Genomic DNA, 26,706 nt, shown 5'->3' with positions numbered 1-26,706 from the left:
GTAACTATTTGGGCAATTATGTCTCCCCCCACCCCTCCCCAGCAGCTCACCCAAACTCTTTATGTTGTACGGGGCCATGGGTGGGTAGGGAATGGGAGTCAGGAGTAGGACAGGCTGGCAAGGCTGGTATCATAGGGCAGTGACAGCACTGGACAGGGCCAGGGCAGAGCTATAGTTCATTGCCTACATGCCCCTGCAATGGGCACTGGTTCCATGGGCAAGGGTGTGCAGGGAGCAGATCGTGGCTCTGCCCCATCCCAGCCACCCAGCAGAGCACCCAGGCCCACATGGTTCTGTCCCCCAGCAGTGGGTGCAGGACAAATGAGTCAGGGTGCCTAGGCAGCCGGGCTGGGTCCAGCAGCAGCAGCCAAAATAAGCCGCTATCACCGGGGCTACTGGGAAATGGAGTCCAGTTGCCACACCACCCCAGCCCTACATATACCACAGCCCAGGCTGCTTCCTGTGCCTGGGCGGGGCCCACAGGCCATATTTTGCCCACCTCTGCCTTAAACCATTTGCAGAAATTCACTAGGCTCAGAAAATGTTTATTATAAGGTTAAACTAGTACTTCAATACCTTTCATGTGGTTTGTTAGGTGACAGGTCTTTCCTTGCTGTAATATGTTTCCTCAGTCAATAAGACAAAAGCATTGACCTGATACGATTTAAAGATGCATTAGTATTCACAGCGTTTACCAACAAATCTTCAAAGTAAGAGAATCACTTCGGTCTCAGGTTGGAGTCGGGGGGAGGGTAAATCAAGCAGTGCCTTTATTACATTTCCTTTGCCAGGAAATGAAAGTCAAGTATTGCCATGTTCATTCAGATCAGATGCTACCATAATTAGAAAAAAAAAAAAGAATCACCCGTAGATGCTGCTTGATTTTGGTTTTCATGTGGTCTGTTTACACACGAGGCAGTAAAATTTTATTTTTACAAATTTGTTCAGATGGTAACATATTTTCCATTAAAAGAAAGTCTTTTGCTTAAAACAGTCAGACACATGGCTGAGAACTTGAACCAGAGAGGAGTAATACCCCTGCCTTTTTCAGTCACAGTCTAGGTTCCTCTGTTACACTCATGACTAGAAAGTCCTGTCAAATGGATAGGAACAAGTATATGCTCTTTTTTCCAACACCTGCCTTGCAACTTTTTTAATGCTGCTGTCCATATTTTCTTCAGAATCTATGGAAAAGATAGAAAGAAGTTAGCATAATTCTTCTGTTCTTAAAACACAATGGGCAGATACTGCGACCATTCTTTCCAAAAGAACCCCTCAAACATCCAACTACAACTACCTGTACCAATGCCTGCCACAGCATCATTTCTGCTAGACAATGGGGAAGTCTGGAAGTCTCAATTCTAATTCAACTGCAATTAGCATGCTCCAGAGACTGGAAGGGTATGGGCTCCCCTAGGCTGCATTTATTATATGGTACACTAGAGCAGCATCTGTCTGAACACGTATGTTTCAGCAGTCTAGATAGAACTGCAGTTCCACTGAAGTAAACAATATGATGGATTAGTTTTGGCTTTCTAAGATGCCATTACTGTTGAAGAGGTAATGAATTTATTTTAACTGACCCCCAAGACAGAGACACTCAATGATTGGTCAGTCCTGGGTATCTAACTCTCTTTAAGGGATACTACTTATCACATGTTAATTTATTACTGCCAGTGAAGGAGAACTATGCCTAGATGCGCACTTTTGTTATGCCCCTTTGCCAAGTGATGGATATCAGCTGCAGTAGAAATGAGAATTGAGAGTCCAAAATTTTAAGCGAACTGTTCAGAGAACAGTGAACGTAGATATAGCAGAACAGCTGGTCTGCCTACAACTGATGTCTCCAGACTTTCTAGAAGCTCAGTCAAAACCTTAAGGCCCAGGCCCAAAAGGGCAGCTCTCCCTCACCAATTAATTCTGCAAGTAGCAGATAAGGCAGAGCAAAATTTTCACATTGCTTTAAAACCAGAGCAGTGCTGACGCACTGAGAACTTAAGCTATTTGAATGCTTATTGTTACAGCAAGAATTACCACACGGCACTATTAGAGTTTCATATATACCTTGAGCCTCCTAATATATTATTTCCTTGCCAATGGTTTACTTAAAGGTTTGGAGCCACAAGCTTATACATTCCACGTTACACAGAACTTACATTTTTCTAACTCAGCTATGGCATAATTATTTTTGAAAAATGCCTCTTTGCAGAACAGGTTTGTAAGAAGCACCTGATAAAAAAAAAATCCAGAGAGAAAGGTTTGTGTTAGCATCAAATATAAAAGTTTCCCTAACAGAATAATATGCTACCAACTCAATGTCAAACTGGTTGTATTGTCGCTTCCCCTGTTAGTATAACCTACTATGCAAGTTTTAATGGTTTTCATTTTTCTACAGCAACTGCTTCCTATGAATTGAATGACCTATGCCTGAAGACTAACTAGAAGATCGTCCTCAGTTACAAGTCCAGAAGTGATTTCCAAAAACGTGTCAAGTTTCGAGGTCATTAAAGAGAGAAATGTTATTTATTCTAAGTCTACTGCTCAATTAAGTCACTATTTGTTTTCCATTCAACACAATTTTTTTCCAGAAATGATTAAATCAATTAGACACCCTGATGTGCCTGCCAAGGCTGTATTTTCTAATGACAGTTTGAGTAAGGTTGTACATTTAAGCTGCCAATTAAGCATGGCACTAGCCAAACAATTATGAACACACACTTAGGCAACTGCTTTAATAATTGATTAAAAAAAAAAAAAAGTCAGCATGGGGACACAGCAGTCATGACTCAATGTCCACAGAAACTGAAGGAAGAATTTACCTCATTCTCATTTTTCTTCCTTGTTTGTCTCTTAATAACGTCTAACTGTATTTTCAGGTTTCCTAAACAATTGTTTTCTATGTATTTCATGTTGAGACTACTTTTATGTCAGTAAGACCCAGATGAAAAGCAAGGAAATCATGCTCCTGTGAAGGCTGAGACAGATATATACCATCTGCCCATTTAAAAATGCCTTCTTATGAATGGAAAATTCAGGTCCATTGCGTGAAATGAGCACATTCTTGAGTTGAGGTAACAATTGGCTTGTGTTGGTTTATGGTCAACTCAAAAAGGAATAAAAATACATGCAGACTGGAACAGTTTACAAGCACTTTCCTGTCATGCAGATCACTCAGCACCATCGTTCTGGTGGGGCAGAAGGATCCCTGGTGTCAGCATTTCTGAAACTGAACATTTTACCCAGAGACCGGGCTTGACGCACATGCAGTGGTTACCTCGATGCTTTTACAATGGGCTTCTGAAGTTAAGGTGCAGGCTGGGAGAGAGATTTTTCCAAGAAGAACTTTGGTTTGCAAAAACTCCTTAAGATGATATCCTTCTAATAGCCTAGCACACTGTCAGTGACATAAAATATGAGTACACTTACTTCATGGTCATGATTGCGTAGACCAATACTGATTGACCGACTAGCCCTGGAAATAGTTGCAGTCATCGCATACAAATGAATGACAATATCTGCCACTTTCTTCAGAATCAGCTGCTCATCCACTATAGTCTAAGACAGGAAAGATCCAAAATTAATTTAACAGCTTATATAATATCATTTCAAAACTAGTTACACTGTGATAGCCACCTAACAGCACCATTGTGGGCTTCATTAAGGAATTCATACTTTTGTGACTGGTTTCCTTTTTTGGTACAGCCAGTCAAGCTCTTTCAAAATATACATTTGTTTTCCCAGTTTCTTCATATTTATTATTTTTACTCCTTAGTAATAGGTGTCAGACAGGACTATGAGCTACATCAGGGGTTTTCTACCTTTTTTAACAAGTGTACCCCTTCTGTCTCGAAGTTTCAGTTTATGTACTTTATATTTTTTCTTGTCTTTTGGGGGGGGGGGGGGGTGCAGATCGAGGCCCTGCAGTGAGGGCAGGTGCTGCTCAGCTGGGACGGGGCGGGGCTGGAAAGGAACCCCAAGCAACTTGTTCAGGGGGCATGGGGGGCATGTACCCAGGGATCTGTGTGCGGGGTGAGGGTAGGCTGCTGCTGCGGGGCGGGGGGGTAGATTGAGGCCCCAATGGTGGGGAGGGAGTGGGGCTGGGACAGGGGCTGCCCAGCTGTGGCAAGGCACAGGACTGAGCTGCATTGGGGGGGGGGGGGGGGGGGGGGGGGCAGGAGAAGGCTCCTGCTGCTATGCGCACTCCAGGGCATGTGCACCCAGATCTGCGCATGGGGCATGGGTGGGCTTCCGCTGCAGGCTAGGTGGTGGCAGTGCTGGGAGGAGGGTTGAAGGGGGGGGCTACAGCGAATTCTGGACTGGCTGCAGCCCCCCCCCTCCCCCCAATAGGTCCCCATGGTGAAGGAGAGAATGGGGCTGGAGCAGGGGCAGGCACTGCCCAGATGGGACGGAGCACAGGATGGAGTCGCAAACAGCTCATCCAGGGGGCACAGGGGATGGTGGCTCCTGCTGCTGCACCCTCTTCCAGCACTGCCACCGCCTGCCCCAAGTGTAGCATAGCCCAACCCCTCTTCTGGGAAGAGTCTGGCACTGCCTCCCAGCCCACAGCACCAGCCTGCCGTCCCTCCCCATTCAGATTCTGGGCACATCCCCCTTCAAGGGCATGGGGGCTAAGGGGCAGGGGGAAGGGAAGGCTGCACCGGGCTCTTCCCAGCGGGGGCAGGTTTTGGCCACACTGCGCTTGGGATGGGTGGTGCTAGGAGGGAGGTTTGGGAGCCAATGGCAAATTTTTAGGTGCCTGCAGTCCCCTCCATAGCTCCACTCCCAGCCCCACCACCGCCCACCCTGAGCACAGCCTGGCCCAGACCCCTGCCGGGAAGAGCCCAGTATGGCCCCAGCCTACCCTGCTCTGCATGCAGATGCAGGGGCACATGCCCCCCCATGCCATCCCAGGGTGTGTGCAGTGGCAGGAGCTGCCCACCCCACGTGACTCAGTCCTGAGCCTCACCCCAGCAAGGCAGTCCCTTCCTCAGCCCTGCTCCCTCCCCCCACAATAAGCTTACCAGCTAGACCTGGCTGCTTTCGACGTGGCCAGGCTGTGCTCCTGGCTGCCTACCTGCTGCACTGCGGCTGTGTGCAGTCAGAGTTCTGCGTACCCCCAAAACCCTTTTAAGTACCCCTAGGGGTACACATACCCCCAGTTGACAACCACTGGGCTAGATCTTCAAAGACTTAAATGCTGAAGCCAAAAACTTAGAACTACAAAAGTCTATCTAGTTAGCTCCTGTGTTTGCTCCTCCACAGGTTCTAAGTTATTTGCCCAGCTAGGGGCCACTCACACTTCAACCCAATTAAGATCCAAAGATGAAAATGCCTATTCCTTATGCAGGGCCCAAAGTGACAGGTGTGAGACATGCCAGGGTGAACTCACACCCTCAGATTCAACCTCCTCTCTGTTGTCTGCTGCTTGGCCACTGAGAACAAGCTGCTGCTAATAGCATGCTTCAGGCATTGCTTGGAGATCACAAGAAGAGTTCTGCAGCTCACAATAGATCAAAATCAGAGAGGACCAAGCTCGGCAAGAGAACAAAGCTCCACAGCTGATCTAGTTGTAAAAGATGACTAAAGGAACTAGGATAAGCTTGACAGGATGACAAAGGAGAGTTTTGGCTCTTCAGTTAAAGGGGTGATATGTTAAACTGTGGCTTTGTGGTCCTCAGGCTGCAGGACAGTGGAGGGTGTTTGGTTTTTCCAAAACAAATTGTTTCAACAAAACATGTTGCTATGTGCATCAGGAGCTCCGTTCTTCCTCAGAAGCACTGGATGTTGGCTGCAGACAGACTGGGGATTTTGACTGGGATGTCCCAGTGCTTCATGGAGGGTCTGCTCCTTTACTCAGGGTCCGAGTAATTGCCATATTTGGGATCAGGAAGCAATTTCACTCAGATCAGCATGGACTGTGGAGGTTTCTCTTCTCCTCTGTTGTGGGGGAGGGGGACATGACTGGTCTGCCTTCCTTGGATCTCAAGAATATTTTAACACTCACTTCCTATCCTTGCAGTGGCAGGTTGTTGACAGTACCCTGGTGCCCATTTTGCCTTTGGCACATCAGGGAGTTTTTGGGCAACATGCATGGTAGTTGTACATGGGGGTGTTCGTGCAGTTTTTAGAACAGGTTAAACAAACACGTGTGTAGCATGGTTTAGACAGGGATGTGTCTGCCTTCAGCAGGGAGTTGGACTAGACCTCCTGAAGACCCTTCTAGTCCAACTCCTGTATTCTGCAGAATAGGGCACTCTCTTGGGAAGGAGAAAAATGTGGGTCTCAGTCTTTATTCCAGTGAATGTGTAAGTATTTCAAATTAAGTAGCTCTTAGGGCTGCAGAAACTCCTTGCCTACCTTTTGGCAGCTGATTTAAGAAAAAACTGCTATTTTTGCATAGGCTGCCCACCACCAGCTGAAGCAGTGGTGTATCATTCTGCAAGATGTTAGGCAGGAACATGGGTCTTTGTAGGAAGCAAAACCTATTTATACTCCCCTGAGGATTCTGATAAGTTATGCCAAGTTGTGAAAATGCAAAGAAACCTGATTACCTTGCCAAACCTCCTCAGCAAGCCTTCTACTACCTGTCCAAAATAATATATATTTTCTTCAAGCTGCTTGCCACTTTCCTATAAGAAAAACCAGAACATGTATTAGAAATAATTAATGAATCCTAGATCCACCTTACACAAGTACTCTAAGAAATGACAGACAAGCTTCTTAAACAACTGCACAGTCATGGGACTAGCCATCCCTTACAGATGTACTAGAAGGCAGGAGCAAATGTCATGAACTGCACTAGCTACTTTTTAATTTTTTTTTAATTTAAGACAGACCAAGGGGAATGTGAAGCTCAGTCCATTTAAAGCACCTTAATGCTGCTGTGCAAATGGGAAAGAAAAAAGAGAAGACAGACAGTTACAAAGAAGGAAAGGAAATGCTGGCCTGATCCCCACTGATTCTACTGATAACATTAGGTATAGGCCCACACAACACATGACCAACTATGCCAAAAAACCAAAAAGCTTGGGGAATTTGGGGCTTCTTTATTTTTAAATAAAACACAATTGATTTAACAAGTGCCACTTTGTTCTTGAGAGTCATTTTGCAGGCACTTACTTTAACTGCTGTTCCATGAAACGCACAGACACACGTGGAAAAACATGACATTTTTATTGCCTCATTTAACATTTTAGTATTCTCAGGACTTTTTATAATTTCTTATGCTAAGGAAAAGAGCCAGCATCCTTAGCTAACATTAGTTATCTACAGTAAGACTAATGTCTGTGATCAAACGCCATATGCTTTGAAAATCCTGAGAATCATGATTTTCCAGTGCTAGATCACATATACTAAGTGATTTCTCTCAATCCCTGGCACCCAACAGGAAAACTCTGAACACAGAGTTTGACTTGTAGCAACTAGGGCTGTGTGAAATTTCAACAGGTGTTTCATTTCGAAGCTGTTTTGATGCGTTTCGAGCTTGAAACAGTGAAACGAAAATGAAACAAAGTGCTTTGGAACAGCTCCAAAACGAGGGCACTCGAAACATTTTGAAATTTCTAAATGTTTTGCGTTTCAAAGCAGGCCAGTGGCAGGAGGCAGGGGAGAGCCAGGGCTGCACTCCGAGTGGCTCCAACAGCCCCACAGAGCTGAGCCTGGTGGCAGGAGGTGGCGGAGGAGTCAGTGGCAGAGCCACTCCGAGCGCAGCTCTGGGCAGCAGCTCTCTGCTGCCTCCCGCTGCCAGGCTCAGCTCCGTGGGGCTGCAGAGCCTCCCACTGCTGGGCTGAGTTCCATGGGGCTGGCGGAGCTGCTTGGAGTGCGGCCCTGGCTCTGAGCACAGCCCTGGCAAGCACAGCCTGACAGCAGGGGGCTCTGCAGCCCCACAGAGCTGAGCCTGGCAACAAGAAGCAGAGGAAAGCCAGAGACAGAGCCACTCGGAGAGCGGCCCTGGCCAGTGGCTCTCCGCTGCCTCCTGCCTCCAGGCTCAGCTCTGTGGGGCTGCGGAGCCCCCCACACCGAGCTGTGCGTTATTTATTTTTATATATTTAAATATAAATAAATAAAAATATAACTTTATCTCCAACACTATGCAGTACAAACTCTGAATGACATTATTCCAAAGCCAAAAGCTTGTGATTTACCACACAGTTCATTGGGCTGCTTTAAGCAGCAGTCAACAGTATTTCAAGCCACAGTGACCCTACAGCTCAGCATTGCTCAGTATGTGTGTGTAATCCAGATATCCTCCACAAAAGATCCATGTGCTATTTAGCCCCCCACTCATGACTGGAACCAAGTGTTCTTGTCACAAGTCCTGTGATGCTCCAAAAATTTATATGCAGATGAGGCACAGGGCAACCTAGTCTGGCTCTACCTCATGGAGGGAGGGCCCGCACTAATTATATATGGGCCAGGCTGAGGGGGCGACAGGTGAAACGTATGCAATGTCAGTGGTGAAGGGGACTGTGCTTATTAAGCACTACCATATACTTTATTCAGATACGCTACACAAAACTATTATTGTGGGGGGTTCCCATCAGCATGTTTGTCAAATGTGGGCCACGTGTTTTATAGTCATGCTTAATGTTGTCTGCATTTAATCTACTTCATGGTTGGTTTCCATTGCTGAGCACATGATGTTTTTGGCAACAGTTTAATAACAGGCAATGTATTTAGTGAGATTTCCTTGTATGCAATTATAAGGGCTTTTTCCCTCATACCAGTTGGGTGGAAGTGTCTTGTATTCCAGCAAATATGGTAATATACCACCCACAATGAAAACAGAGCACAGTCTGTTACAGTAAAAAATACAAGTAACATCTGATCAAGCCTGTGACAGTGGAGATCAGGATGTACCAGCCTAGGAGTAATCTTGTAATATTAAACTCCCCTACATAAGTTGAATGTTAGCAAGTCCTTATATCCAAGCGCTTTATGGATCTAAAAAGTATTACCCGGAGGACTGAAGTATTTCACATGTGATAAAAAACAGCTTGCTATGTTTTCTTATGATGGGCCACCAAAACTGTAGTCTACTTTGCTGCTGTAACCAGGTCAAATGTATGCCACTGTACCAAGGTAGCTATTTACAGTATAAGGCAGTCCTTCTGACCATACATAAAATAGAAATCCTTATCTAGGACCAAAGTATTATTAAACAGGACAGTAATTAAAGAAAGGGCAGGTGCAGTAAGCAAACTGGCATTGTGGGTGTACAAAAGATGAACAAGAAAATGCTTCTGCTATGATTGATAGAGTGTTAGTACACCCCAAATGCCATTTTCCTGTAAATGCCTAGTTTGTATACTATAACAAGAGTGGCCAACCTGAAGCATGCAAACCACAAATGGCACAGCAGCCTCTGTGTGGGGCACATCGCAGATCAGGAAGGAGACAGGAACATAGCAATAGATACAGGATTTCACTAAGAACCATTTGAGACTGCAACAGGAGTATTTTTTATAGAGCAATATCTGGTAAAAATAGGATCCCTTTATGCATTTCTGACACACAAAATTTGGAGATACGGCAGCTGCCAAACACAGAACCGCACAGGGCAGCAGCAGTTCAGCTCTAGCAGGCAATTGGGCAAAATTTAAAAAAAGAAGGCAAATACTCCATTTATCAAGTAAATACTTGTTTTAGAACACAACATTTTTATAACCCTTTCACTTAAACAACATACATCACATGTGCATAAAGTCCTCAGTCCTGCAGTGACTTATATGCCTCTAACTTCAGGAACCTGAGTAGGTCCCATTCAGTTTAACTGGCCTACTCGCATGCTTAAAGCAAGCTACACTGGGATGTAATTCCATAACAAACAATGGAAGGAGCTCCCCCCCATTTCCCCCCAAAAGATGTGAAAAGCCAGATTATCTACGGGTACCACTTGTCTCAAGATAAACAAACTGGGATCTGGTAACACTGGCCATTAGGTGTTTGGGTTTTGTTTTGTTTTGTTTTTTTTGGGGGGGGGGAAGGGGGGTTGTTACTTACCTCTAAGCTGGGATGTATCACACCCTTATCACCAACCAGTCCTAAATCTACTTTTCTGCCTATCGAGTCCTGGAATTGTCCTAGAAATGTTGTCAGTATGAATGGAACCTTTCGTTGCTTGAATTCCCTGAAGAATTTGCAAAAACAATGCTGTGAAGACTACATTTGCCCCTCAGCCCCCATCAAATACATAGGAAAAGAACTAGGTGACAGGGGAGAGAAAATAAAAAACAACATACACACAAGAAGTTGCATGCCAAACAAAGAGCTGGTATGAAGCAGGGACCTGAACATTTTAAACTGGCTTGCGCAAGTCCCATCTCTGACAAACTGAACAAGTTTCTTTCCCTGAAACAACTCCTCGTTGCTCCATTTCTGAATGGTGATGACACTGGTGTTTGGCTTTGAGTTACTGCAAGCTCTTTGGAGCGGACTGGTCTTGCTTTTGACTGCCAATGTAGCCGCAAAGCTGTACCAGCTGTCACATTTGTACTGGCTCAGCATAAAACAAACTGTGTGTTGTACTAGGTTTGAGCAGTGACAAGCACACTGAGTGCTTCACAAAACCACCAAAAGCACACTGGGTGCTTCACAAAACCACCAAACACCACCAGCATTTCTCAACCTTTCTAGATTCAAGGTACCCTCTATAAGTTCCTTAAAAATTAGCAGCACCCCAGTTGAGAACAACTACTGTGCTACTTCAGCTGAATCCAGGACTCTGCTGCTACAATTGTACCTCATGCAGAATCAGGTGAGCCTAAAGCAGGCGGAAGAGCCCTCTCTTGCCAGCGGTTCCACCTGCCCCGTGCACCTATTTCTGAGAAGAGAGTAGGAGGCCAGACTTGGAAGGGCTGTGGCAGAACCAGATGCCCCTACCTCCTCATTTGGTTGTGTACAAGGCATGCAAATCTGTTCAACCTGGCTGCTCCAGCAATGGCACCAGCACTGTGACATCCCTGAAAAGGTCTCACACAGCAGCCTGGTTGAGAATTGCTGCTTTATACTGTGCAATTTGGTTAGCAGGTGTACAATATGCTAGGAGACAGAACACTAAGCTATCCTGCTAAAGATATGAGCATTATATTTCAGAGAGGTTAGTATAGTCCACAGATAGGAGGTATAGCCACTTTTCTTATGGAATCCAGATAGTAGATACCAGAGTTCTCTTATGACTGACTTTTGGATGCTATAGCTATCTTTCAACAAGGTTAGTTGTTAATAGTTGTTAATGAGTTTCCTGATAAAAAAATATTATTTACTAATTACAAGTATTACAGGAAAGACTTGTATCCTAGTCCATCCACATAAACTTGAGCCTTGTAATATGTGGGGGTTTTTACACTTCTAAAATACTGGTTAATATTCTAAAATGTACATATGTTGCTTATTAACAAAAAGCATCACGTACTGCTGAATTGCCTTCTACAAAACATTGAGGTTGTTTGAACAAAACTCTTTATCCAGTTTCTGATTACAAAAATCTCTGCTTTCACCTACTGTTAACTGAAGAGTTTACTGATTATCAATTGTGATTAGAGGCAAATTAAGGATATAAGCAAGAAAAAAAAACCCACATACTTTATTCTTTCAGTTAAGATTTTGCCTGCATACTGCATACCCATCAGAGCAATATACGGTCGCAGAACTTCATTTGTTCCCTGTAAGAGATGGTACAAACAGTCATCACCATGTCCCCAACATTTTAAAACTAAAAATCTAGAGATACCAGGTGAATTTTTTTAAATAACCTCGCCTAAAACTAATTTGCAATTTTTATACGTCTGGTGTGTTCCATTGCCCAAACTGTGAAGGCCTGCCTCTGATCATAAATTCTCTACACAGCACACCTCAATTATTCACACATCTTCTAAGTTACACACATTTTATGCAGTTCCAGTTTAGAGTAGCCATAATTAATCCACAGTACATCACTGCTAGATCTGGTGGATACTACTCTGCTTTCAAGGACAGATGAATGAGCTGCATATGCTTATCTTGTAACAATAAGAATTAATCGAAGTTAGAGTCCCTTTTCCTTGAAGCCACTGAGCTATTTTTGGTTTGAAACCAAGTATCTCTGGTGTTCAATGAAATTTTTCAGTCCTCTGCATTGCGTAGACATGCCATACAAGTTTCACTTTTCTAAATACTGAAAAATAAGATAACCTCCCAGTAATTAGATTCTATATATGGAAAATTTATAAATTTGTTATATTTTTCTAGGTATGGAAGCTAATTATAGAAGGTTCCCTTGAATTTGTCCCCCTCCTATTGCTACAGCAGGGAAAATAAATCTGGGGGGTCAAGTAGCCTTCTTTCCTCTGCACCCTCCCTCCCAGCTTCTTCCCCCTGCAGCCCCTTCCCACCCCTGCTTAATATCCAACCCTGCCCTCCTGAGCACACGGAAGCGAGGAGCAAATTTGAAAACACTGACCTTGAAATAAACATAGCTGCAGTAATTTGCATACGGTACCCAGAGACCAAGGTCATCCAGAATTAATGCATTTTACCTTTTTTAAAATTACTGCAATTTTTTAGCACAGGTACTACATAAACATACTTTTAAGCAGCACTTTTGTACCTACTGAGACCTAGTACAAACTATATTTTTTTGGAAACTTTTTCATGTTTCAGGTCAGACGAGCCAGATCAAATCTGAATCAGTTTGAATCATTCAAGAACTATACGTGGCCCTGCTACTGGCAAGTATCTTCCACCCCAGCTTGAAGCTTCAGATACTTCCAAATCCTTTAGCAGAATCCTACATGCAGACCCAAGACTGGAGGCCTGGAGTTTGGATGCCCCTGAGTTCTGCCTGGCCTTAGCTGTATGGCCATGGAAGCAAGCTAGGGACTATGCATGACATTAGTCCCAAGCCAAAAGGCTCATGGTTTACCACACAGTTCACTGGGCTGGGCCCCAGCAGTCAACAATGTTCTGAGCCATGGTGATCCTCACAGCTCAGCACTGCTAAACATGTGCACGTATCCCAGACTGCCGCCCCCCCGCAAGCATCCTTGTGCTAATTACCACCTCCCCACACCACACACGCCCGTAACTGGAACTGGGTGTTCTTGTCAAGTCCTGGGATCCTCCAAAAATTTACATACAGATGAGGCGCAGGGCAACCTGGTCCGCCCACCTCATGGATGGTGGGCCACACTAAGCATACCTACCAAGCTGAGAGAGGTGATGACAGAGGTTCTGAGTGAACTGTTTGGGACCCCACTTGGTGATGTTTGCCAGAAATTTAAGACTGGTGAAGAAACAGAAATCACTGGAAGTGGGAAGGAAAGGTAAAAGGTACAGCTCAGCTGTGGGAGTGAAGAGGAAGTCAAAATGTATACAATGGAGTAGCTCGCTGTGACTTGAAAAAGAGTCAGCACTGAGGGGGACCACACTCAATGGGCACTACCATATATCTTATTCAGATGAGCTGCACTAACTTATCCTTGTGGTAGAGTCCTATCAGCATGTTTACTCAATGTGGGCCTTGTGTTTTAAAGTTATGCTCAGTGTTGGCTACATTTAATCAACTTCATGGTTGGTTTCTATAGCTAGGCACTTGCTGCTTTTGGCAGCAGTTTAATGAGAAACAATGTATTTAATGAGGTCTATGCAAATGTAAGACAAGAGGCTTTTATCCCCAGCCTGATGGGGAGGGGGAAGAGGGGGGTGGGGAAAAATGGAGCTTATCTTGTATTCCAATAAATAAGGTAAACAAAGCAATTACAATGTCACTGACTACAACAGGTGTTTGATCTACAAGACAACCGCTAGAGCACTATAAAACCAACAGGCCTTTGTGCCACAGATTTAGTTTCTTTATTATACTGCTCTGAAAGTCTATTTTAATCAAAATCCACTTTCCTCTTCCATGGGTGCATTTCAGAAAATGATTTCAAGCTGGAATACATAATCTTATCCTGCACTAAATGTATTGGCTTTTACATTCAAATTGGATTGTTATGCTTTCCACAACCAGGCCTCAAAGCTTATGACTGCTATCACTGATTTGGAGAGCTCCATAAGGTTATGCTAATATACTTGGAATTTTCCTTGAAGGAAGATAGAAGTGAATAAAAATGCTGTAGTAAACATAAGCACTCTGTCCATTCCTGCAGGATGGGCTGCTTTGTTTGATAGTGTCTTGCAAGGGCAAGACCACACCAAGTGAGATGCATTTGTTGCTCAAACTTTTTTTTCTCTCCAGATATAAAGGAAAACATTTTTTGAACTTGCTGAATGAGGCCCTTGACACACAAATAGATCACTGTGCAGCATGTACACATGCACAACCTCCTGGAGGGAGCACAACAAAGTCACTGCAAAGGCAGCTCACTCTCCACCCCTAGGCAGCACTTCAGTGAGCAAGACAGGCCCCACTGATAGGCTTGCCAGATCAGCTGAAGCCATTGCAGCCCTATAAGCCATTGCCCACAAGGTCTTCCAGGAGGCTCTGGCAGTGGCAGGGGGAACTGGATGCACAGCCAACCCTGCCAGAGCTCTGCAGTTCTGACTGCAGTGGTGGCTGCTGCAAAAGAAATTGCTCTGGCAGTCACACCGGTGATGGCAGGGTTCCTTGTAGGACTCCCTGATGACTCATTAGCAATCTGTGCTCTCTCCCTCCCTCCTCCTTGGAGGATTGGAAGCCAAGTGGGGGACGAAAGAGTACAGTGGGGCACTGGGGGTCCAAGTGCATTGTATATATGTAAGACACTCTCATGGACGCAGAGGGAGACAGCCTTCCATCTTCAGCTCCCTCTGTGCAAAAATTAAGTTTATTTCCTACCCATGGGGACTTTTTACCATCTTGTACCATCTATACTTTTCCCAGTCTGATGAAGGGACTTTGATCCCGAAAGCTTTCAGAAAAGGACAATTTTCTTGTGACTTCCCAGTTGATCTAATAAAAAGGTATCATTTTGGAACCAAGAGTTCTAGTTTTTTGTATGTCTTCTTGTCTCAGACCAACACAGCTACCAAGTACATTCCTTGTATGCATATTAAAATTTGGCGCAGAAACATTTCACATGACAAAAGCTGCTGTCTAAAATAGCAACATTTTTGTCATAGATCTGCCATATATGCTGCTTTAGCCTGACAAGTGGTGTAAACACACTTTTTGTCATGTTAAAACAGCATTTAGAGACCAGAAAATGAGCTTTCAATTAGAGAAAAACAAACAGTGCAGGAGAAAGATGTTGAAAGCCAGAGCCCTTAAGCTATATCCTATGAATATCATTTCGCCTTGCAGAACAACTATACACCATCCGTTACAAGGAAGTCTCTTCACACTTTACCCAACCCAAACCACATGTACTGCTGGCTAATAGAACAATGACTATTGGCTTGGGTTATTCAAAGTGGAGACATTTTTACTCTGTACACAGAAAGGGAACTGTGTAAGACAGACTAGTTAAGGATTGGGAGTCTCTCAATCCTTAACTAGTTGCAGTAAATTACCACTATTTCTAAACTTTGAGAGCAAAATAATTGTCTTTTTGAATTTCTAAATCGCAAACACCAATATGATGAAGTATGCTTCATTCAGTTGGCAGAAACCCATGAAGTTCATCATGTTATTAGATGCTACTCAACTCCTGTCCCAGCAAATTACAATATTCAGAGTATTCCATACATTTCTGCCAACCTTTTACTAGCATTATATATTGAATATGAGCAAAATATCAAGTGGTATCAAGTGGAGTGCTCCAGGGGTCAGTCCTCGGGTTGTTTTTGTTCATTAACTACCTGGAAGATGGGATGGAGCACACCCTCAGCAAGTTTGCAGATGGCACCAAGCTGGGGGCAGCGGTAGATATGCTGGAGGGTAGGGCTAGGATTCAGAGTGACCTAGACCAACTGGAGCACTGGGCCAAAAGCAATCTCATGGACTTCCACATGTGCGTGGATGTTTGGTTCCCCTGGGACAGCTAGCAGCAAAGCACCTTCTGCTTCTGCTAGTTGTCCCTGGGGAACACCTGTGCCACACACCCTCTGGTGCGCAGCAGGTTACCATGGGAAGAATCCCATGCACCTCTACAGCCTGTGGACTGACTGCCCAAACAGCAGCTCTCTGGAAAAGGACCTGAGGGTTACAGTAGTCAATAACCCCATCTGTAGTTCTGCATCCAGTTTTGGGCCCCCCACTACAGAAAGTTGGAGAGAGTCCAGTGGAGAGCAATGAAAATGGTTTAGGGGCTGAGGCACATGACTTATGAAGACAGGCGGAGGGAGCTGGGTTTATTTAGTTTAGGGAGGAGAAGACTGAGAGGGGATTTGATAGCAGCCTTTAACTACCTGAAGGGGGGTACCAAAGAGGATGGAGCTAGACTGTTCTCACTGGTGACAGATGACAGAACAAGGAGCAGTGGTCTCAAGTTGCAGCAAAGGAGGTTTAGGTTGGATATAAGGAAAACCTCTCTTACTAGGAGGGTGGTGAAGTACTGGAACAGGTTATCCAGAGAGGTGGTAGAATCTCCATCCTTGGAGGTTTTTAAGGCTCAGCTCGAGAAAGCCCTGTCTGGGATGATCTAGCTGCGGATGGCTCTGTTTTGAGTAGGGGGTTGTACTAGATGACCTCCTGAGGTCCCTTCCAATCTTAATTTTCTATGATTCTATGAACATTTTAAGAAACTGAAACCTCAGTCTATGCACAGACAGTAAATTTTACTATGCCAAGTACTACCAGTGCAGTTGATGGGACTTAAATAACCAGATGCTGCTCATACACTTTAAAGTAAAGATAACAATGTTAGTTGGTTCTTTTCCCACAGCTGTCATTTGACAAAAAGGTAAAAAATTCTTGCTGTCTTACAATAACTGAGGGTGTTGCAATTTTGCTTTACAAATTGCAGGTTTTCTTATAGTTCACGCCTGTATACAACTTCCTCCCAAATTCCAAGAAAGTAAGTGGGTTTTCTGTACTGCTTATATTTAAAAGTGGACAATATTTTATATTAGCAGCTCTGGGGACTGACAGGTAGGGTGTGGAAAGAGCGAGCATCTGTATTTTTACCTGGTATGCAAATTTATGCTCATTAAGTTTTACATTGCTGATCTACAGTCTCTTCAGAAATGTGGAAATAACAGAAATGTTGACAGACTTTAAATTACTGCAACATTAGCATGTGCCCCTTGCACATATCCAAGTTCTTTCACAATGAAATATTCACAAAGCTAGCTGAAACAGTTCTTCTCCTGCATAATTGCCCCCTGTTTTAATGGTCTGCATTACATGGTTATTATTTTTCGCATTTTAAGATACTGAATGTTTTACAGCCCCATCTACCATTTCTACCTATCTGGAATACTGTGTCCAGTCCAGCTGGAACTCTGCCAGCCATTTCCCATAGTTTTGTCCTCAAAATGAGAAAATCTGGGTTTTACCACTTTTTCCGTCACGAATGGGAAACGTGCTAATTAATAAGGACAACAGTAAATTTTTTGTGAGCAGACCAGTCTTAATGCATTTCACCAGGGTTCAAAAACTGGGACTAGGCCTTTTCTTCTCTTCATCCTTCTGTTATTGTCTGGCAAGATACTGTGATGGAGAGAGAAATAACTGATCCCCCATGACCTGGCAAGCCCTTTATAAACAGCTTTGACTGTAAAAACAGTATCTATGCACCTGTTTCCATCTGTTGGTAGTAGAGAAACTTCTGACCTAATTATTAGGATTTGGAGACAAGACTGAAGAGAAAACCCATTCAATTTGGAAGGTACCATTGAAAAGTTTAAAGAAAAGACTAACACCCCCTCCAAGCCAATGTTGAAGTTATCTTGTATTTAGTTGGACCAGAAAGTTTCCTTTCCTTCTCTTTACTATTGAAGAGGATCAACTGCCAATTTTATCCTTTTGCTTGGGGCTTTAATAGTTGATCACTTTATTAGTTCCCATTTTGTAATGGATAGTGGAATTCACTACAGTTAACTTAATGAATCAACCCCCCTGCAACAACAGGTCTGGGAGATTTAATTCTACATGGACAGAACATTCTAGGATGTTTTAATTTGTGGTTCAGAATTTTTGTTGCCCTTTTAAAATAGACACTGATCTCAAACACTAGAAATAACCATCTTTTGTGAAACCTCTAGTATTTTTTTAGATTTCTTACCAAATTTCTTATCCTTGTATTAAAAGCAAAACCTCACATGACAAAGAATAAATACAGAGGGAAATCAGTATCATAATATCTTTGCTATGTTACTAAAGTTTATCCTTATTAGTCTCCTTAATCATGCTTGTTTTATCAGCACTCAGAATATGCAGTGAAAGACAATTTGCATCATGTGAGCCAATTCATATCAAGTTTTAGCTAAAAAGTTTAAATTATGCATTTATAACTTTCTTAAACCTGAATCCCTTGGTTACTCTCAATGTCAAACCTGGAACAGCTACTAGCATTTTGGTCAAGATAGTCAGACTTTTAAAAATATTTTAAGAGGTGGTAATTACATAAATATCATTGTTCCACATCAATCCTTTCTTTCAGGCACAGATATGGCAGTTCCAGTGTGCCCCCAAAGGAGAAATTTCTTCAGTTTCTTCCTTAGACTCTTTACATCCTACAGCCTTTATTGTGGGAGCATTCCTTTCTCTAAAGCAAGCCTGGTAATTTCCAAGGGCATTATTCAACTTACCATAGTAAAAAAATTGCTAGCTCTACATGAACGCCATTAATGTGCTTCAGAGTCCACTCCAAGGGAAAACAGTACAGTGTGTTTTACTTCAATCCAAACTTATGCCAATAATAGAAGGTGAATTAGTTCCAATTTACCAGAATAAAGAAGTATATTCATACTTGCCTCAAAGATCAGCAGGATCCTGCTGTCCCGGAGATAACGTTCATAGGGGTAATCCTTCATATAGCCAAGTGCTCCAAAAATCTGTAACGCTTCACTTACACATATCCAACAAGCTTCAGAACTAAACACCTGCCATGGATATAATGCTTTAATTACCCTTACAGCACCTGCCAACTTAAATACAAAACTTAATTGCTTTATTCTTATATCCTGTATTAAAAGTAGGGATAAAACTCGAATAATGAATTTAGATGAACTGTGTTTTTGCAATAAACCTTTTATCCCTGTTTAAATTTGTCTACCAGTGCTACGGATTATGGTATACAGGAAACACATTAGTTCATAAAACTCAATGCTCAAACTGAACAGTCATTCTAAACTCCTTATCACAAAAGCAGCATACTATTTTTTACTAACTGGAAGAAAATGTGCCAACAGAATAACTGCCAGCATGCTTTAGAAATGATCCCATGCTAGAGGACTTAAACTGTCTCAATAAAAGTAGCCACTTCTAGTCACAGAATAGATAGATAGATATAGATACAAAATATAGCTGGCTCCTTTTGTAAGGCAAACAATGTATCTTAATACGCATGTCCTTTTGACAGGTAAGGCAAACAATGCCTATCTTAATATGTGTTTTGTCTGAAGCAATAAGTAGCTATACTCTTAATGCTGTATAAACCTTTCAGTCCTCAAAAGGCATCCATATGCTGCCCCCTGACTGGGCTAGGAAGTATGTCACAGTGACACAAGGTCATGTCTGCTCCAAGTGTAATCCCCCCATAGATGTAATGCAGCTACCTTTGAGTGATGCTGGGCACATGCCAATAAGCTCAGTTTCAGAAAAATGTATTGGCACATGCCTAGTGCTGTTCTAAGATAGCTACATTACATCTCTTTCACTGTGCAGCATACAGCTCCTTGTATTTCTCCAAGTACTGACCCTGTCTTGTAGCAGGGTCAGTACTCAGAGAAGTATCTGGCTGCTATTATTCTTGACCACTGGCCACAACAGAAAGAAATCCAGGGCGACCCCCGCTATCTTCCTACTTGAATCCCTTAGTGATAGACCCACACAAAGCAGAAAGATCCTCAAAAGTCTGCTTTGTTCACCAACATAACTTCAGTGCTGTCAATGCCAGACTTGGCAGTGGAAAAACAGTTCTAGTCCGCTTGGTGGAGTGTCCATTTCCTGCACCCCTCAAATCTGACATAACATTTAGTGTTTCCTTTATAGCAGCAATTTGGGTATGGGCTGGGTTTCAGAAACTTTTGCTCTTCCCTACATGCCTAGAGTCTTAATATGGCTTTGTTAGTGCAGCTATTCTAGTACTACTACTTTTTTTTTTTTTTTTTTTAAGAAGCTTATGTGTTGGTATGAAGAAGTTTCATATAAAGATGGTAGCCTAAACTAATCTTCAGGCTTACCATAGCAGGAAGTTAGGAAAAAGAAGCATGCCCATTTAAATTTTTTTCAGGTTACAGGATGATGAAGTGTCTCAATATTGTGTGAGGACACAATATCAATTTGCAGCTGAAAGTAGAGGCTTTAATCCAAATGATATTCGACAAGCATTAGGGTCAGCCTTTCTAAGTAACATTTGCTACCTTGACCATGGCTGCTTCCAAAGAACAATCTGGCAGTCCTGGACCATCCATCATTCTAGCAGTGAGATAAGCCATGCTCTCAATTACATATGCCTTCACAGTCATAAGAGCAAACTTTTCCTGTCAAACAGTAACCAAGGACAGAGAAACATTCATCAGGCATTCACTTAGACACAGAACTGTCAGTCAAGTCAGATGCCATAATAAAATTTACTACACAACTAAATGGAACTCATATATGTATTAAGAAATACAACCTAGAGTACAAGATGCAAATTATAATTTTCATAGAAACTTGAAAAGCTCTATATTTGACTAATAAATCCTGCAAGACATTTCTAAACATCAGTGGAGAAGTCTATTTTGACTAAATTTATGCAGATTGAACACCTGGCATGTAGTAATCTGGCAATAACTTTTACCAGCCATCGAAAAACCTGGAAAAGAACCCAAAAAAATCTATCATCTAGCCCTTAATTCAGCACATAAATGATGGCAACCACATTTTTAACATATATTTTTGGTTTCTGATTACCTGAATTAATCCAAAATCGCTCAGTTTCTTATTGAACTGTTTTCTTGTACAAGCATACTCTGCTGTCATTTCTTAAGAGAGAAAAACATCTTATAATTAAGTGCAATTTAAAGTAATTTTAAGATATTTTTGAAAGCAAAACTTATTTGTTCACGTAATCTCAACTATTTAAAAACAACATGCATCTACCATTTATTTTTTGTGAAAGAGCTTCATAGTAAGTAGTGACATTTGTTTATTAATCCTATTACTGTGGGAATTCACCAGTTATACGAGTGAAATTCATTTCAGAATTTAACAAAACTCATGTCCCATAAAGAAATGTACATGTAGATGTACAAAGAGTATCTTTAGCTAAAAGAAGATCTTTAACTAAAACCAGAGCATGGCTGGTCAAAAATTTTCCAATGGGGCGGTTTTCTACTGGAAAATGCTGATTCAACAGAAGTAAAACAGTCTGTAGGAGCATGTTGATTCCATGGGAACTTTCAAGAGAAACCAAACAGGGAAGCTAGCCAGCTGATCAACCTAGTTTCCTGGCAGCCTGTGCTGGCAGGCTACCAATGAAGCCAGTGAACTCAAAAAGCATATTTCAGAAACACCAAACTGTTACTGCAGTAGGAATATCTCTGAGTTTTTGCAACCAATGTGAAAACTGGATATTGAGTCTTGGTTCCAATTAGAAGCAACTTTTCTAAAGACCAAAACATCTGGGGTGAGGGTGAGTGGGATATAAATCCATTTCCAGGCCAGGTCTAATGGTGATTTGCATTATAAGAGCAAATATATTGATATCACAGAATGGTCTATTTACAAACCACCCTATTCCACACCAATCTCCCACTGTAGTGCCAGTATTACAATTCCTCCAATACACTATTTGCTGATATCTTCTTAAGTAGAACGAATAGGCAAATGAATATTTAAACACAGGTTTGAAATGATAGTAGAAGTGGGGTCAAGGGTGACTGCTTTAAAGGAGTTCCAATAGGAAGATGCTCAACTATGTCCCCAGACAAAAAAAAAAAAAAAAAAAAAAAAAGAAAAACACATATCAAGTTTTTATGATAAAATACTAAATACCCTAAATACAAAGAAAAACTTTGAGATCTTTCTTTTAACCAGTTTTGATATGCACTGGCAGAAGCTAATTTTAATAGGTTCTACTACCACATTTACTTGACTACAAGATGACCCTGAATGCAAGATCCCCCCCAAATAATTAGATTTTACACATGGAAAATATTTAAATTTAATTTTCCATGTATGGAATCTAATTATTGGACGATCATCTTGGATTCCTCCCCTCCCACTACTACAGGGGGTGGGAGAGAAAGGTGATGAGGGGGCAGTAATGGGGTAGGTGGTAGGGGACACAGTGCTGTGCTAGGGCAGGCAGGGGGGCAGTAATGGGGCAGGCAATGGGGTGCAGATAGTAGGAGGCAAGTAGCATGGAGGTGGTGGGGTAGGCTCCTGCTACATGGCTAGGTTGGAGCCATGCTCCATGTCTCATGCTGCAGCAGGGATGGAGCCTGCCAGTGAGGAGCAAAGGTAAGGAGAAGCACAGCAGAGAGGGAGAGAGAAGAAGCAGCAGCATGGGGGGGCACGGGTATCTGCAGGGGAGGAATGGCAGGGCATGCAGGGGTGGGGGGGGGGGTTGGCAGGTGGCATCTGTGGCTCCAACTGCAGCAGCAGCTGCCTGCCCTTGCCCCTCCCCTCCCACCCCCCACTGCCTTGTGCTTGATTGTAAGGGCAAGGGGTTTTCTGCACTCCCCGTGTTAAATGGGGTGGAACCTCATCTTCTGAGTAAATACAGTATATATAAAATGTAATCCCAAATTACTTCACAATGTTCCTTTGAGACTGAATGGCATACATACTATTTTCCATATTGGCTGCTTTTAAAAATAAGTAAATACAACTTTTAAAGTCCACTCTATTAGGATCTTTACATCAGAACAGATTATCACAGAACACTTCTCTTTTGTATCAACTGAAAAAGCATAACGTTTTAGGGGCTGTAAATTGTTTTAAGAATTACAGATAGACTTGCTAGCTGAAAACAATGCTGCAGTTCCAAGTGGGTTGGAGAAGGTAGAGACTGCAAGCTTCTCTTTTGTATGGCAAAACAAACAAACAACTTTTACCTATCAACTTCTTAATAATTCCTACAGATGCACTCCCCATGCTAATCCTTGAATTACTCAGGATTTTCATAGCTACCTGCAAAGAAACACAGATCATTAATCAAGAGTTAACACTTTCAGTAAAGCACAGTGTATTTTGTGAAATGCAAATCTAATGAAGGTGAAACAAACTTCCCTTCAGAAGTTTCTCAGAAAGGATACCCTACTTAATGTGATTCGAGTTGTTATCTACAGCTGTATCAGACACAGTACACTCCAGACGATTTTCTTAGTGTGAAGGACTATGTACCAAACACCAACCAAATAGTAAGGTTTCAAAGACTGGGCTCCAAGGCTTGAAACAGATGTTGTTAAATGAAGCAGATCACCTGTACCAGGATACATGAAGGCACAGCTGTTCTGCTTCGTTGGGCAACACACACATTGCCCCTTGTCCCATTCATTGATCCTGCAGGACAATGGCCACATGTTCCTCATTTCCAAGGGTGTACCCCAGATATTGGGGTTCCTGGAGATTCAGGGCTTCCCACTTGCAGATCCACGGCCCCTGCACTTTCCCTGCCTGCAGAGCCAGGGAACCAGGTCCAGTAGGTATTTTCTATACATTATTTAGATTTCACATGGCTAGCAGAATCCAGCTATGCAAACTAGTCAGCCTTTGCTTATCTTAGGGCCAGTTAACTGCCTGGAAACTTAGATTCTGGTATCAGGACTCACTTTGCCCATCTTTCAGATCAGGAATGAAAGTGAGAAGGACAGAGTCACAAGGTTTACTTTTACCCAATCATTTCCTCTCTTAGGCTGGCTTGTACTGGGACACTGTGCAGCCTCCCCAAGTAGTAGCACTGTGAAGTGGCACAGACTGGGCTTGCAAGGAAGGAAAGGAGAAAACTATTTTCAACAAAGATCAAGAACCATGATTAAAGAGTCAGGGAGAAGGATATACATATTTCCAAAAAAGAAGTTACATCCTGCAGGATTCATCTCATTTTAAATGAGCCACATTCCTCTTCAAATTAAAAACAGACAATTATTCAGTTCAGAACTTTAGTTTAGAAACAGGTAAAAAGAAATTTGTTAGGAAGCAAAATTTCCTGGTTTTCAAGAGTAAGAGAGACATTGAAAGGGCAGGAGGCGGGGGGGGAGGGGAAATCTACTAGATGCATACCAGGCAGAAGATAGCTCGTGTAAGTCTCTCTAATGCCATGTGTTTGTGATTAGCAGTGACAACGTAAGAAAAACAGAAAACAGACCAATAAGTAGGAAAATGGATGATATTTTTTTGGCCTTTGACATTTCATTCTGCATCCCAGCAGTGGTCTTCACAGTTCTGACTACTCATTAGGAGCACAAATGAACAATAGAACACAAAAGAAGACTACGGATGAGCACAAGAGAATGCCTCATAAATAGTGATAATATAGTACACACTCAAGTAAAATCTCAGGAACCTACAGAAAAAAAGTATCATGCAACTTTAAAGGAGTGCTGGACTCAGGCAAATATGTTCTCATAGCCTCTGTTAAAACATGGCCAGGGAGGAAAGCATCTTCTGTTTTTCCATACTATCATTCTTCTTTCTAATACAATGCATTGTACCAAGAAAGCAGGGCCATCAAAGGAATCTTAACAGAGCTAAGTCTTGTTTCTTTAAATATGCTTTCAGAATTTCAGTGATAATCTTACTATTAGAAAAATTAATTAAAAAAATCAAGAGCTATCCCATTGTCACAGAACAGGAACTGAAAAAGTCAGTCACCTCAGCCAATGTTCAGCATCTTTAAATCAGTTAACACAGATTCCTGTAGGTGATAATCTTCCTCCCATGGACTAAGGAGGTGAAGGGAATTAAAAATGAGAATTAGAGAAAAAAAAAACAACACACCAGGTGTGCTCAACTTGGTGACTGGTAAAGACCACACAGGCATCACTAAAGAAAGTTTAAAGCAATGGGGAAACTGGGAATGGCTTCGTAGGCTGTCACTTTATTGCCACCAGGCAGCCAGAAAGTTGATGCAGACAAAAAAACCCCCCCAAACAAAATACATCAAACAGAATGCCTGATATTTGAGAAAATATATATAACACTATCATCAACATATGCTAGTTACAGAAGAGAAGTAAAATGAACCTGGGTAAAAAGTGTTCAAAATCAGCATTCAGAAGTTTTATGGTTCAGAAGATTAAGAGGAGTGCGCTAAAATCAAATAAGCAAATGTCACATCTTATTAACTCAGAACTATCATAAATGCAAAATTCTGAGGCAACAAGGAATAAAAGTATCTGAATTTCTGCTTTGTGGTTTCCATTTTTCCAGGTATTGTTATGCTGTAAATGTAATGCTAAACCTAGAGGGATGTTAATTCAGGAGTTTTGCACTTAGATTTCTATGAAAATGCTGTAATGCACCTCTTTGGACTATCTAAAATATTTATGCAACCCTTCTGTTATCCAAGTTACTAATATGGCAGAAGGTGCTTTAAAACTCTCCAAACTACTAAAGAAAGAAAAACTATGACTTCTTAATGTGAAGGAATACGTACCAAACACCAACCAAATAGTAAAGTTTCAAAGACTGGACTCCGAGGCTCGAAATGGATGATGCTAAATGAAGCAGATCAACTGTGCCAGGATATGTGAAGACACAGCTGATCTGCTTCATTGGGCAACACACACGTTGCCCATCGTCCCATCCATTGATCTTGCAGGACAATGGCCACATGTTCCTCATTTCCAAGGGTGTATCCCAGACATTGGGGTTCTTGGAGATTGCTGAGGCCATGTATCTGCAAGTAGGAAACCCTGACTTTCCCTGCCTGCAGAGCCCCACCCGTAGCAATCTAGTCACTGGATGTGTGGAACCCTGACTTTCTCAGCCCTGGAGATGGCTACCCCTCCCAGTGCCACCACCACATGCACCACCCCCACCCACCACAAGACCAGCCTCCCTGCTGGGAAGAGGGTAGCACAGCTCCCACCCCCGACCCTCAACCCACACACAAATCCAAGGGGTACGTGCCCCCTATGCCTTCCCCAGGGGTATGCACAGTGACATGGAGCCCCGCCCCCCCCGAAGCACCCTCTTGGATAAGCCACCTGTAGCTCTGTCCCACTCCCGGGGTCATATTCACTGCCCTGGCTGGGCAGCACTTGCCCCTGCCCCACTCCTTCCCTCACTGTGGTGGCCTCAATCTGGCCCCACTCCACCCCGCGTGCCCCTTCCCTCCCACAGACTTACTGGCAGGAGGCTGCTTCTCCAAGCTGCCCAGCTGCATTTCTGGCCATGTGTATGCTGTGGCTGTGTGCATGCACACAGCATTTATTGGTGACATTATCGGATACACAGGCCAAATAAAGCCAATTGCCAATAATGTTAATTTTCCTTTTATCAGTGCTGATCCAATATGCCACTGTGCATCTCTAAACCACATAATAAACAATCATCCAAAAGGATCCACGTACATACAAGAACTCTTGCCCCCCCCCCACACATCATACACCACAAAGCATCCACCTAAGATTGATAGAAAAATCTACGGTAGGCCACAGGAGGACAGCATAAGAGACACAGGCACCACCAATGACTCGGAAGCCTGC

At 42.8% G+C, this 26,706-nt stretch overlaps 2 protein-coding genes across 2 annotated transcripts in view; one reads left to right on the top strand and one right to left on the bottom strand.

Moving 5' to 3' along the window:
* Window positions 1-2,616, top strand: part of CFAP92 (cilia and flagella associated protein 92 (putative)) — a 114,790-nt gene extending 112,174 nt beyond the window's left edge. The window contains exon 18 of the mRNA XM_014596846.3: window positions 2,396-2,616. Within this exon, the coding sequence (XP_014452332.2) occupies window positions 2,396-2,442 (47 nt within the window). The 3' untranslated portion in view covers window positions 2,443-2,616. The remainder of the gene's footprint in view (window positions 1-2,395) is intronic.
* Window positions 749-26,706, bottom strand: part of ACAD9 (acyl-CoA dehydrogenase family member 9) — a 60,285-nt gene continuing 34,327 nt past the window's right edge. The window contains exons 9-18 of the mRNA XM_006267579.4: window positions 23,110-23,185; window positions 20,963-21,033; window positions 20,428-20,547; window positions 18,817-18,945; window positions 11,584-11,663; window positions 10,003-10,129; window positions 6,552-6,629; window positions 3,427-3,555; window positions 2,157-2,229; window positions 749-1,184 (exon numbers count right to left, since the gene is read on the bottom strand). Of these exons, the coding sequence (XP_006267641.1) occupies window positions 1,084-1,184; window positions 2,157-2,229; window positions 3,427-3,555; window positions 6,552-6,629; window positions 10,003-10,129; window positions 11,584-11,663; window positions 18,817-18,945; window positions 20,428-20,547; window positions 20,963-21,033; window positions 23,110-23,185 (984 nt within the window). The 3' untranslated portion in view covers window positions 749-1,083. The remainder of the gene's footprint in view (window positions 1,185-2,156; window positions 2,230-3,426; window positions 3,556-6,551; window positions 6,630-10,002; window positions 10,130-11,583; window positions 11,664-18,816; window positions 18,946-20,427; window positions 20,548-20,962; window positions 21,034-23,109; window positions 23,186-26,706) is intronic.

This window comes from Alligator mississippiensis, chromosome 12 (genome assembly GCF_030867095.1).
Source record: "Alligator mississippiensis isolate rAllMis1 chromosome 12, rAllMis1, whole genome shotgun sequence".
NCBI classification, from domain to species: Eukaryota; Metazoa; Chordata; order Crocodylia; family Alligatoridae; genus Alligator; species Alligator mississippiensis.
The sequence above is the reverse complement of the archived record's forward strand: the minus strand, read 5'-3'. Positions and strand labels throughout refer to the sequence as shown.